Below are 12,056 nucleotides of genomic sequence, written 5' to 3'. Positions count from 1 at the left end.
AAAAAAAAAAGGCTAAACAACATTAGAAACATCTGGTTACTATTTTGGATCATATTTACAAAATAAAATGCATAAGTGAACAGTACACTCTGACCAGAAGTACAGTGAGACAATGCCCATGACAATATACAACAGGAAAAAGAAATGGATTTTTTTTTTTTTAAAAAAAAGGCATGAGGTTAAAAAAATGAGAATTGAAAAAGCAATGATATAAACAGACAAAGACTGAAAATACAGAGTGGTGTATACAAAGCTCTGAAAAAGTTGATCAAGTGCAATCTCAGGCCTTCACTCTGAGGTTCCACAGAGAGCTGTGAGTCGGTTCTGTGCAAATAAAATGGGAAAATGTTTACTTTTGTAATGTTTGCATTGTTAACTGTGTAACATTATAACTGCACATGACAAAGGTATACCTGCAGCCGCCTGATACTGTGCATCGCTTTCTCATCCAGCTGACTCAGATCCACAGAATCCATCTCACTGGCCAGCAGCTGAATGCACTGAAACAGATAAGCAGCTGCTATCACTTTCTATCATGTTCACAAATCTACATTTTGCTTCCCGTTCCAGAAAACACTACTTCCTGTTTTTCTCAACGTGGGATTTTTTTTTTTTAAATGGTGGAAAAGCACTAACCTCTCCGTTGCCCAGAGGGACATTGATGACGATATCCTCTGTGCCTCCAGCGATGGGAGATCCATTCACAGAGATGCTGTACACCTTCTCTCTGTGACGAGGAACTCGTACTGCTGGGGTCTTGGGCAACCTGGAGAGAGAGAGAGCACATTATACACACACCATTAACAATTCAGAACAAACTTTGTGGCATGATAATAGCTAAAACGCAAATCACAGATATACTACACATATACAGATATACTGCACAGATATAATTACAAAAACTAATTTTATTACACAAGTCATTTGTGGCTTTTATTTCTTTTTACACTGTACATTACAAGCCTTTATGCCACAGCGCAACTGAATTCTTGCATCTGATTGGTCAGGATGTGTGCATTATTTTTGTATCACTGCTTGGCTCGGACAGTCGTTCTAGCTGTAACAGTCGTTCTAGCTGTTATTATTTCTATAGTGACAGCTCATTCACGGGGACTTTTTAACTCATTAAACATTAAAATTTATTAATGCCATTCATTAATCAATTAAACATTGTAATCACTGGCAAATCGCTGTGGTACAGGTGTAATAACAATCCAGATCATGCGGTTACACGAAAATATTCCACTTTGTGTCGTGCCGCATCACACCGAAAATATAACTGCACAGTCTGGAGTGTATTATTCCTTAATTACAACACTTTTGAATTCTCGAATCTGATTGGTCAGAAGGTGTTTTCTGTAACAGCAGCTCTGACAGTAGTTCTGGGTGCAAGGCAAATCACAAGTTTATATTAACACTTGAGTTATAACACGTCATCAGCTCCATAGTAACAGCTCTATTAGGACTGATCTTTCCTAATGCACCTTTACCAAAGCCACGTTTGTGCTTTATGCTCTGTAGTTTATCCATTATGTGTCAAGCTATGTGTTTGTCTTACTAACATCAAGAGAGAAAGGAGGGAAAAAAAAAAAAAAAAAAAAGAGAGACTGGTGAGAGAATGAACATTTCTAGTTGCTATAACGCAAGATAACAGGAACTAGCTTGTTTTGTGGATGTTCCACAACATTAAATGTAACTGTAAATGGATTTTAAAAAGTACATATAACACTTTAATAAATTTAAAAAAAAATGTATAATTGGCAAACTGCTGGGGCATAAACTGAATAAAACATGACAGGATGTTATAGGAAAATAATCAACACCAGGGTGGTAACAGTACTCCTTGGTCACACCAGTATGTGCTTAATTATTTACTAGCACACCCCATTATTTTTCATTCCTTACATATTCCTTCACAGTGGATCTTTTAAATGCTATATATAAACAAGAATAAGAGTCTAAATTTATTTAAATATGCCACTACAGTATGTCAGAAAGCAATTTATCCCAGAGTATTAAAAACAATTTAGATTAAACCTCGAGCAGAAGGCAGTTTCCATCCCAAGAGACAGAGCGTCTCTCGTGTGAAATTACCTGGAGTCAAATCGGGGTGTGACGAGTGGAGTTGGACCGATGATGGAGGAGTCCAAGAAACTTCTGGCTGGGGTGACCAGCTGCTTCCTGGTGGATCTTAACACAGAACAAAAAGATATTTCGCTGATGAACATTTCATGTTTGAAAAGAATCGATACTCTTGAATAATACATGTACGCACACAGACCACTTTATTAGGTACACCTGCTCATTCATGCAATTATCCAGCTGAAGATTAGAACAAAACAAAAAAAATTCCCTGGTATTTTTTCAATTTTCAACTGTCCAGTTTCTGTGAGCCTGCGCCCATAGCAGCCTCAGATTTCTGTTCTTGGCTGATAGGAGTGAAACCTGATGCAGCCTTCTGCTGTTGTAGCCCAACATTCTGAGGTGCTTTTCTGCTCACCATGGCTGTAAAGAGTGGTTATTTGAGTTACTGTAGCCTTCCTGTCAGCCTGAACCAGTCTGGCCGTTCTCCTCTGACCTCTCTTATTAACAAGGCGACAAGAATTGCTGCACACTGTATGGTTCTTGTTTTTCGCACCATTCGGTGTAAACTGGAGAGTGATGTGTGAAAAAAAAAAAAATTTTTAAATCCCACGAGATCAGCAGTTTCTGAAATACTCCAACCACTTATCCATCACACTTACCCTCAATTCTGATGTTTAATTGAATGTGAAGCTGTTGATCTGTATCTAACACGATGCTATGCACTGCACTGCTGTAACATGATTGGCTGATTGGATAATCGCATGAATGTTCAGGTATATAGGTGTTCCTATTAAAGTGACCAGTGAATGTATAAACAAAAACAAATACAACTTACTTTCTAATAGTGCCGTTCTGCTTGCTCACAGAGAGAGCTCTGACCTTCTTGGTAGTTGATGGTGCTTTCTTTGTTCTTCCCTGTTGTAAAGATATTTAACAGAATGACTCTGGATACGAGTACACTGTCGTGTGTACAGAATCAGCAGTAAGAAGGTGTTCACAGGTGTGTAGTGTAATCAGTAGTGTTTACAGGTGACATGTTACTGTTTTTGCACTGACCTTTTTGGTTGTTGACTTCGGCACCAAATTCTCTTCATCTTCAGACTTTACACTAGACTTTGAATCTACAAATATGGATACAAAAAAAAAAAAAAAAAAAAAACGCTGATATGATCAATATCAGCAAACAAATAGCAAAAAACTGCAGAGGTAGGAGGAAAAAAAAATGAAAATTACCTTTTTTGGCAGATTTGGGGGGAACTGTATGATCCTGAGCGATGGTGAGCTCCACCTGAGCAGCTTCCTCTTTTTGCTGGATTTGACAAATGAAAAGATTTAAGCAGAAAAGACACAATCAGAAGCTGATCAAGGTTCTCAAACTTTTTTTGGCCACAGACCCCATTTTCAGGGCTTAAAATTCTCGTGACCCATGCGCTGCTTTAATAAATATAATGTGCAGATATCTGTAAATAATATACTCAATTTTTTTTTTTAATTAAGACTCAATTTTTCCACTTCTAGCCTCTGCGACAGTTAGATCTTTCACAAGGTTTGGACTTTAAGCAACATCAGAGCACACAGTTGCTGTACGGTTTAGATTATGGGCACACACCGCAATATATAGCATGAACACTTTATTTTGTAATGTCTCTAACTATTAACCATGACCGCGCCGCGCTAAACACGCTTATATTTATTTTAAATCTCAGCTCTGAATGCTGCCAGTGTCCGGTCTAAAGGCCACTTTGATTAACATGAGAGCACGTTGGACGCCATGCCGCTGTGGTCTGGGGTAAATGGGCTAAAGAAGAGCTCAGAATTAAATAAAGGCTGACAAAATTTTTATTTTAATAATAATAATAATAATAATAATAATCTGACAGTTTTAATTATTAAATATTACATAAATCAAATTCATATACATAGAAGTACATTATGAATAACAGGTTGGTACAAATCTGCTACGACCCCAACCCCATCTCAGGCCTCAAGGTTGAGATTCTACAACTACACATAAAGCAGATTTACCTTTGATTCATCCACTGGCGTTTCTGGTTTTTCAGAACCTAATGAGCAGATGGAGGAAACACATTAATGTAGCACATTCAGTGACGTGAATAAGCAGGTGGTGAAAGGAACAGCGGGACATTAGACACATACCGCAATACTGAATCCAGTTCATCTGTCGCACTGCCATGGGAAGCTTGATCAGAGTCATGTTGTACAGGTTGTCTGCATCTTTTAGAAGGTTGTTGGTCTTCTCATTCAACCTCTTAACAATTGTATTTACTGGACAGAAGAAAAAAAAAAAAAAAAAGAAGAAAGTTTGATTTGGCACTGAAGGACAGCTGTTACCAAAGAATGGCTAGACACCTGGGGCTTTCATAAGAATATCAAGTGGAATAGACTAAACTGTTTTAATGCCTGTGGAGAAATAAAGATAAAAAGAGAAAGATAGGACTGCAAAATAATCTCTAAATTGCTTAGAATTTTTAACAACAGTCTTAGTAGTCTTCAGTGTCTCACTAAAGAAACTACACTACTTTAAAGCCAACATTAAACCGGCATCAAGTCTATAGTACTTCATGTAATCCTTTTTTTCATCAACAAGATTCATCAGCATGTTGGTTACCGGATTCTTACATTACTCACAATGCTACATCATTACCCGCTGTTAGTGGTGGCAATGAGATTTAGCTCTTGGTTCATCTCTAGTTTAAAAAAAATAAAATAAATAAAGTGATGCAGCAGCAGTCCTTTAGTCTGTCCAGCTCCTCATCTCTACGCTCTGCTCAAACACAAAAACGGTTTCTTTTATAACTTTTTTGCTAATACCACCGTCAACGACATCGTGCCTGTCAGCTCGCAGATCTCTATCTAGCTGAGCCGAGTCTCTGTCATAACTCGGCTCAACTCTGTTGTACTCCTGCACTGCCTTCTGAAACCTCGAGTCTAACTTTTGCTGTCTCATTAATATGACTTTGAACATCACTGAAAAATAATGATTGAGAAATAAGGTCTTGCTCTTTTCTTTTTAGGAGCGAACAGCAAAACCTGTCAGTTAAAAAAAAAAAATATATATATATATTTTATTAATTTGTATTAATTTGTTCCCTCATTTTAGGCAAATGCATTCGAGGGAATGAATTAATAAAACGTGGCCGTGATTTAACTAAAATGAGGGAACAGATAAATAAAAACATGATGACTTATTATTAAGTCATGGGAACGAATTCTTAATTCGTGGCCACAATATTGTTTTGTTTTTTTCTTCTTCTATCCGCATGTCATGTTGTATATTTGAGCTCACTTAATTTTTTCCCCTTATTGAACGCCATTGTATACGCACTAGGAATGACCCCCTGTAACATCAGTGAGGCGCACAACCTCTAACTTCTCACAGGGATAATGAAATTACAGCAACAACCAACAAATTACTACCAGAATCACTGAACACATCACAAATATAATGTGTTTCAATATAAACTTAGTTAATGTGTTTCAGATTGGAGGTTTCCTTTAAAGGACAGGACTAGAGGAGGCTGACAAAAAGTGTAACTACAAGGATGAAGGATGTCTCTAATAAAGTGGAGAGTGAGAGAATGTTATATGTTGAATGTTGGGCACTGCACTGTCATTACTCTGTGTACATGTGTGCATGGGAATAATGAAACAATGGACATCCTTACATGGCATTTGCACTTAATGACATGTTGAAAGTGTTGAGTGTGTGGGAAGGGGATGGCAATGAACTCACCTTCATCATCAAAGTCGAGCAGGAAAGCTTCCAGTTTGGGCATCTTGGGGTTCTTTTTGCTCTTGGCATTAGTGGTCCTTTTTCTAGGCGCCATTTTGTTTCTGGAAGGAAACACAGTGAAGGTGGTTACAGTCAGCTCGAGCGCCTTGTTGTTGTTGTTTCTGTTGTTTTGTTTCTGCTAACTAGAAAATGGTAGCTACAGTTGGTAGCTATGGTATCTATGGTAGCTACAAACGTCCTATTTAGATATGAATATTATATAAAACAACTTTTATCAACACTTCTACAGAATTCAGCTCCAAACCAAATCCGACTCATGACCAGTTTAACGTTACGGCCATTAGCAGGAAAATAACGCTACTCTTTCAAAAACATGGCGAGCAACAGACCATAATGACGGGGAACAAGCTTTCTTACATTGTTATAGCTTTTTCCATTACCTGTTTAAGTTTATTTACTCTTTTTATTCCGTTTACTGTTGCTCGTCGAGGTACTCCAGCAGCACAGCAGTTGGCAAGAAGCTTTTTCAAATTCATTCGCAGAAATATATCAACCAATAAGCGACCGGCTTTTGTGTTGCGTCATTCATACGGGCGTTCCGGTCCGTTCAAAAAAGATTCGATTCGTTTTTGATTCTTTGAATCCAGTCATTGAGAGTCGAGCTCAAAGACAACTAAATTGATAGTTTCTTTTTCGTTTTTAAAAGCTAAAGAGCCACGCTAATTTATCTGGAGAGCTATAAAATGTTAACTCCGTTTCAAGTTTGTTGTAAACGACACTGATAATGTATTGTGTAGAACTGACTCGAGAAATTGACTCACTCGCACACAATTAGAATCAGAATCAAATGCAACGTTTCAGGAATCGAATAGCCATTTGAGTCTGATTCAGACACCGAGTCCTACAGATGGACCAATCACAGCAGAGCTTATTGTAAGACGCTATAGATGTGCGTTTTGGATTGGTGGGTTTTGTGGCGCACGGTGTAATAACAGGAAGTACCACATGGGCACACGCGTGCTGAAGGGAAGTAAATATATAAAGGGAGTGAATTATAGATATTTGATCCGTTCTCATATAATGGAGCTCATTTACATTTACATGGATTAATAGTGAGAGTTGTGTTAGTGATAGAAAAATGATGATCAGGGTGGCAACTGTTTAATGAGTCACTAGTTTTTGCTGAAAGTGTGCTCATGTCTCAGCCTGTAGTATTACAGTTGCATCAAGAACTCAGAAAATGCTTTCAGAGTTTGAAGGCCAATCAGATGGTCTGGAAGGGAGTGCTTGAGGAATGCACACCTTTAGTCAGTTCCTTGGGAAACCTGGCAGAACAGCTGAGGGCGCTGAAGAGTGTTGAAATAGCAAACACTCCTCTCAGTACTTTTCCAAACCTGCCAGAGCGCCTTCAGTACAAACTCCTCAATGCTGTGGACACAGTCCTGGGGGAGTTAAGTGACAAAGTGTGAGTTGTCTTTCTGTATGTATATATATATATACATATGTAAAAACATTTAATTTAATTATTTTTGAAGACATCTTTGCTCTACAGCATTTCTTTGCATGTGCCTAAGACTTTTGCACAGTACTGTGTGTGTATGTATATATATATATATATATATGTGTGTGTGTGTGTGTGTGTGTGTGTATATAATTAAATTAAATGTTTTTACACACACACACACACACACACACACACACATATATATATATTCCAAGTGTTGAATTTGTATTTGGTAGCTGCTCATGGGAACTCTCAATATGCCGTCCAAAGAGGTGTTGATGCAAGTGAAGGAGGCCATCATTAGGCTGAAAGAACAAAACAGACCTATCAGAGAGATAGCAGAAACTTTAGGAGGGCCAAATCAACAATTTGGTACATTCTTAAAAAGAAGGAATGCACTGGTGAGCTAAGCAATACCAAAAGGCCTGGGAGACCACAGAAAACAACTAAAGTGGATGATTGCAGAATTCTTTTCTTATTGAAGAACAACCCCTTCACAACATCTAGCCAAGTCAGGAACACTCTGGAGGAGGTAGGCCTATCATTGTCAAAGTCTACAATCAAGAGCCACCTTTATGAATGTAAATACAGACGGTTTACCTCAAGATGCAAACCACTGATAACACTCAAGAACACAAAGGCCAGATTAGACTTTGCTAAAAAACCTCTAAAAAAAAGCCTGACCAGTTCAGATGCAAGATAACTTGTACCAGAATGATGGGAAGAGAAAAGTATGGAGAAGGAAAGGAAGGGCTCATGATCCAAAGCATACCACATCATCCGTCAAACATGTGGAGGCAGTGTTATGGCATGGGCATGTTTGGCTGCCAATGGAACTGGGTCACTGGGGTTTATTGATAATGTGACTGTTGATAGAAGTAGCAGGATGAATTCTTAAGTGTACAGAGCTATACTTTCTGCTCAGATTCAGTCAAATGCTGCAAAACTGATAGGACAGCGCTTCACAGTACAGATGGATAACAACCCAAAACATACTGTGAAAGCAGCCCAAGAGCTTGGAAATTAAATGTTCTTAAATGCCTGAGTCAGTCACCTGACCTCAACCCAACTGAGCTGCTATTCACTTACTGAAGACAAATCTGAAGGCAGAATGACCCACAAACAAGCAGCAACTGAAGATGGCTGCAGTAAAGACCTGGCAAATCATCTCAAGGGAGGAAACTCAGCATTTGGTGATGTCCATGGGGTCCAGACTTCAGGTAGTCATTGACTGCAAAGGATTTACCTCCAAGTAATAAAAATAATACTAATATTTATGATTATATTAGTTTGTCCCATTACGTTTGAGCCTGTGAAAATGAAGGAACTCTGTAAAAAATGGCTGTAATTCCTAAACGGTTAATGCAATATTTTTGTTAAACCCCTTGAATTAAAGCTGAAAGTCTACGCTTCAGTCACATCTTAACTGCTTCATTTCAAATCCACTGTGGTGGTGTACAGAGGCAAAATTACCAAAACTGTGTCACTGTCCCAATATTTATGGACCTGACTGTATATATATATATATATATATATATATATATATATATATATATATATATATATATATATATATATATATATATATATATACACACACACACACACACACACACACACACACACACACATATTATATATATATATACAGTACTGTGCAAAAGTCTTGGGCACATGCAAAGAAATGCTGTAGAGAAAGGGTGCCTTCAAAAATAATGAAATTAAATGTTTTTACATTAAAAAAAATACTATAAAGAGCAATAAACAGTAATAAATGAAACAAAGTCAATATTTGGTGTGATGATCCTTCGCTTTAAAAAACAGATTAGTAGTCTCAGGTACAGTGTGTGCAGTTTTATAAGGAAATGAGCTGTAAGTGTTACTGAGCATCGTGCAGAAGTAGCCACAGTTCTTCTGGAGACTTTGACTGTCACACTTGCTTCTTATTTTTGCAGCGAAACCCAGCAGCCTTCATTATGTTTTTTTGTCTGAAAACTGTCTCTTATGGAATCTGCTGCTTTCTTTACTGACATACAAACATTTTTCTATAACATTTAATTTTGTGCTGGAAAACTAATGTTTGGAATCGAAAATGTTTTTGTACTTAATCAATAATGTAGAAATCATCAAATAAAAATCTATAAAAAAAGTTTGTACTAAAAAATAGGGTGCCTAAGACTTTTGCATGGTATTGTGTGTATATATATAAATATTTGTGCTTGCCTTGAAACCTTGTTTGTTGTTTTTACAGGGATGCTCTTGGCTTAGTGCGAGATTCCGTCTGTAAGCAGGTGTCTGCTGTTTTCCAGATGTATGAAAAAAACTCAGATTTCCTTCCCATCAGCACATGTGTGGCCAGATGTGCTCTCTCGCCATCTATCGCTGACATGCTGGAGTGGCTACAGGACACGGAACGCTACTATCGGATCCAGTATCCCAGATCTGTGTGTACTCGTGTTGTGTACTCATGTTACCTCCAGCTCTTTACTTTCTACAGTGTGCTGCCGAGTCAGTATAAGTAGCACATCACATCCATAGTAATTGGATGTAACAAGATAGTGGTTACGTAAACATACTACAGAAGCCCTGTTGGTTAGATGGATCGAGAATGTGACTCAACTCAAAAAATTAAAATCTCAGTAACTCAAAAACAGGTAACCTTATGAATAAGGTTCACTTGGAGTGTATTTTCTGGGAATGGTACGTTCAAGAATAAAAAGCTCTGTGGCTCCAATAAATGAGCCTAATATTTGAATATCCAGGGTGTATTTCTGCTACACACCAAGTGTTCCCGAGATCCACTGCAACCCTGACCAGGATAAAACAATTACCAAAGATGAAGGAGTATTTGAATAGTTGGATTATTTTCATAAAATAAATCTGTACTGAGGTATTATTTTTTGCAGTTAAAGGAATAGGGCTCCATGGTCCCAGGTTTGATCCTGAGCTCAGGTTACTGTCCATGTGGATTTTCTGTTCATGTTCTCTTTGTGTCCATGTCAGGTTCTTCCAGGTTCTCTGAATTCCTCCCAAAAAACATACTAGTAGGTGTATTGGCTAAGATAAATTGCCTATAGGTGTGAATGAGTGTGTGAATGAGTGTGTTCATGGTGCCCTGGCGTCCCATCCACGGTGGTCCTGACCAGGATAAGCAGTTACTGAAGTGAAGTGACGTGTAGCCAAGTATGGTGACCCATGCTCGGAATTTGCTCTGCATTTAAGCCATCCAAGTGCGCACACACACAGTAGTGAACACACACACACACACTGTGAACACACACCCGGAGCAGTGGGCAGCCTTTTTTTTTTTTTGCTGCGGCGCCCGGGGAGCAGTTGGGGGTTCGGCGCCTTGCTCAAGGGTCTCACCTCAGTCGTAGTACTGAGGGTGGGGGAGAGCGCTGGTCATTCACTCCCCCCACCTACAGTCCCTACCGGACCTGAGACTCGAACCCACAACCTTCAGGTTCACCTTCGGGTTACAAGTCCGAGACTCTAACCATTAGTGAGTGAGTTAAAAGGGTTCCTTCTTGCAAAAAGTTTGGTTTAAAGCATCCAATCAGGTCTCCAAGCCACCTGCCTATTTAGCATATTTGGATTTCTATGCAATATCACTATTATAAATACTAAATTTAAATTACATCCATATTTCAAATTTACCCACTGTACTGTCATGGATGAATCAGGATTTCTTTATGTCAAGAATTGATGGAGAGCATGCAAGCACCTTCAGAGGAGGCGACTGTAGAAATCAGGATTGTCAGATTGGATTGGAGGATGGAGGATGGAAATTCTCCTCAGATCTCCAGCAGTTACATAAGAGCTGCTGTTCGATGTTGCACAGACAGTTGTTTAAAAAAGATGTAGTGGTTGCCTACATGTTTTGGAAGCGGGGGGTGATAAATTTATTAGGTATGAGGCCTGTGTGGTGGTCCTTAGCTTTGTGTTCAGATATATCCAGAGGAAGAACCTGTTACAGCTGCTGAAGCCTGATGATCTTACGCTTATAGAGACAGCACCAAAGAGATGGACATCTTTAGATTCACCTACAGAAGAGGAAAGAATTACAGGTAATCCATCCCTATCGAATGACCACTGAACCTTGTGTTTCTTTCCTGAAGGTGTATTTGGTCAGTTAATTGTTTACATTATAATGTACATAACAGAATCTTTTAATTCTTAATATGCTATTAAACATTTCTCATTATTATTATTTCTGTTTTTTTTTTTAAAGATGCGCTCCTTCAAGTGTCCTTCTTCATGGAATCTGATTAAGCAATGCCTTGATCTGGGGATTTCTCCTCATCTTATGTCATGTATATAATGTCCTGATTGGAAGAAATATATTCCAGTGTCACTCGGAGCTATAATTACCAGGCGGAAACTCCGTAACCCAAGTTGTGACGCATAATGTCTGGTCCTTATCCTCTCATATTACAACCGCTGCATGAACTCGCTTTTGGTAGTTTAAAGGAATGCAATCATAGTTTCTTCCTGTGAAGAATTCCCAACAGGAGCATCACAGCATCCTCAATCTGTTCTGTTTTTATGGACTTACACAAGATCCCTGATCTTTTTTTTTTTCATGGATTTCTACAGCTGTAGTGATTTTAATAAACGACATGTTTGGCTCCATGCTGCACACATCTGAAAGGATAGTAAAATGATTTCACATTTTTGAATCTCATCACGTGTATACTTATTAACTCACACTTT

The 12,056-nt window shown here is 38.4% G+C and overlaps 2 protein-coding genes across 2 annotated transcripts; one reads left to right on the top strand and one right to left on the bottom strand.

Annotated features, from left to right (window-relative positions):
* On the bottom strand, window positions 1–6,420 carry cdca8 (cell division cycle associated 8). The gene is made up of 11 exons (XM_026929647.3): window positions 6,280–6,420; window positions 5,840–5,940; window positions 4,243–4,371; window positions 4,111–4,148; window positions 3,319–3,394; window positions 3,142–3,206; window positions 2,921–3,000; window positions 2,095–2,190; window positions 637–766; window positions 414–500; window positions 1–324 (listed from the first exon to the last, which is right to left on the bottom strand). Exons 2-11 carry the CDS (start codon window positions 5,931–5,933, stop codon window positions 289–291), a joined length of 831 nt encoding a protein of 276 aa, XP_026785448.1. The 5' UTR covers window positions 5,934–5,940; window positions 6,280–6,420; the 3' UTR covers window positions 1–288.
* Window positions 6,421–6,806: 386 nt separating this feature from the next.
* On the top strand, window positions 6,807–12,027 carry c19h1orf109 (c19h1orf109 homolog (H. sapiens)). The gene is made up of 4 exons (XM_026929507.3): window positions 6,807–7,304; window positions 9,595–9,774; window positions 11,292–11,410; window positions 11,575–12,027. Exons 1-4 carry the CDS (start codon window positions 7,036–7,038, stop codon window positions 11,613–11,615), a joined length of 609 nt encoding a protein of 202 aa, XP_026785308.1. The 5' UTR covers window positions 6,807–7,035; the 3' UTR covers window positions 11,616–12,027.
* Window positions 12,028–12,056: the final 29 nt, after the last annotated feature.

The sequence above is a fragment of the Pangasianodon hypophthalmus genome, chromosome 23, assembly GCF_027358585.1.
Source record: "Pangasianodon hypophthalmus isolate fPanHyp1 chromosome 23, fPanHyp1.pri, whole genome shotgun sequence".
Classification (NCBI taxonomy): Eukaryota; Metazoa; Chordata; class Actinopteri; order Siluriformes; family Pangasiidae; genus Pangasianodon; species Pangasianodon hypophthalmus.
This window is presented reverse-complemented; position numbering and strand designations above follow the sequence as displayed.

What these genes read in the sequence shown, in the direction of transcription:
- c19h1orf109 (XM_026929507.3), top strand. Translation starts at nt 7,036, where the DNA reads ATGTCTCAGCCTGTAGTATTACAGTTGCATCAAGAACTCAGAAAATGC. An exon ending in GGGGAGTTAAGTGACAAAGT is followed by an intron (nt 7,305 to 9,594) that starts GTGAGTTGTCTT and finishes TTGTTTTTACAG; the next exon opens with GGATGCTCTTGGCTTAGTGC. An exon ending in AGAAGAGGAAAGAATTACAG is followed by an intron (nt 11,411 to 11,574) that starts GTAATCCATCCC and finishes TTTTTTTTAAAG; the next exon opens with ATGCGCTCCTTCAAGTGTCC.
- cdca8 (XM_026929647.3), bottom strand. Translation starts at nt 5,933, where the DNA reads ATGGCGCCTAGAAAAAGGACCACTAATGCCAAGAGCAAAAAGAACCCC. An exon ending in CGCCAGTGGATGAATCAAAG is followed by an intron (nt 3,395 to 4,110) that starts GTAAATCTGCTT and finishes TGTCAAATCCAG; the next exon opens with CAAAAAGAGGAAGCTGCTCA. An exon ending in ACAGTATCAGGCGGCTGCAG is followed by an intron (nt 325 to 413) that starts GTATACCTTTGT and finishes TTATTTGCACAG; the next exon opens with AACCGACTCACAGCTCTCTG.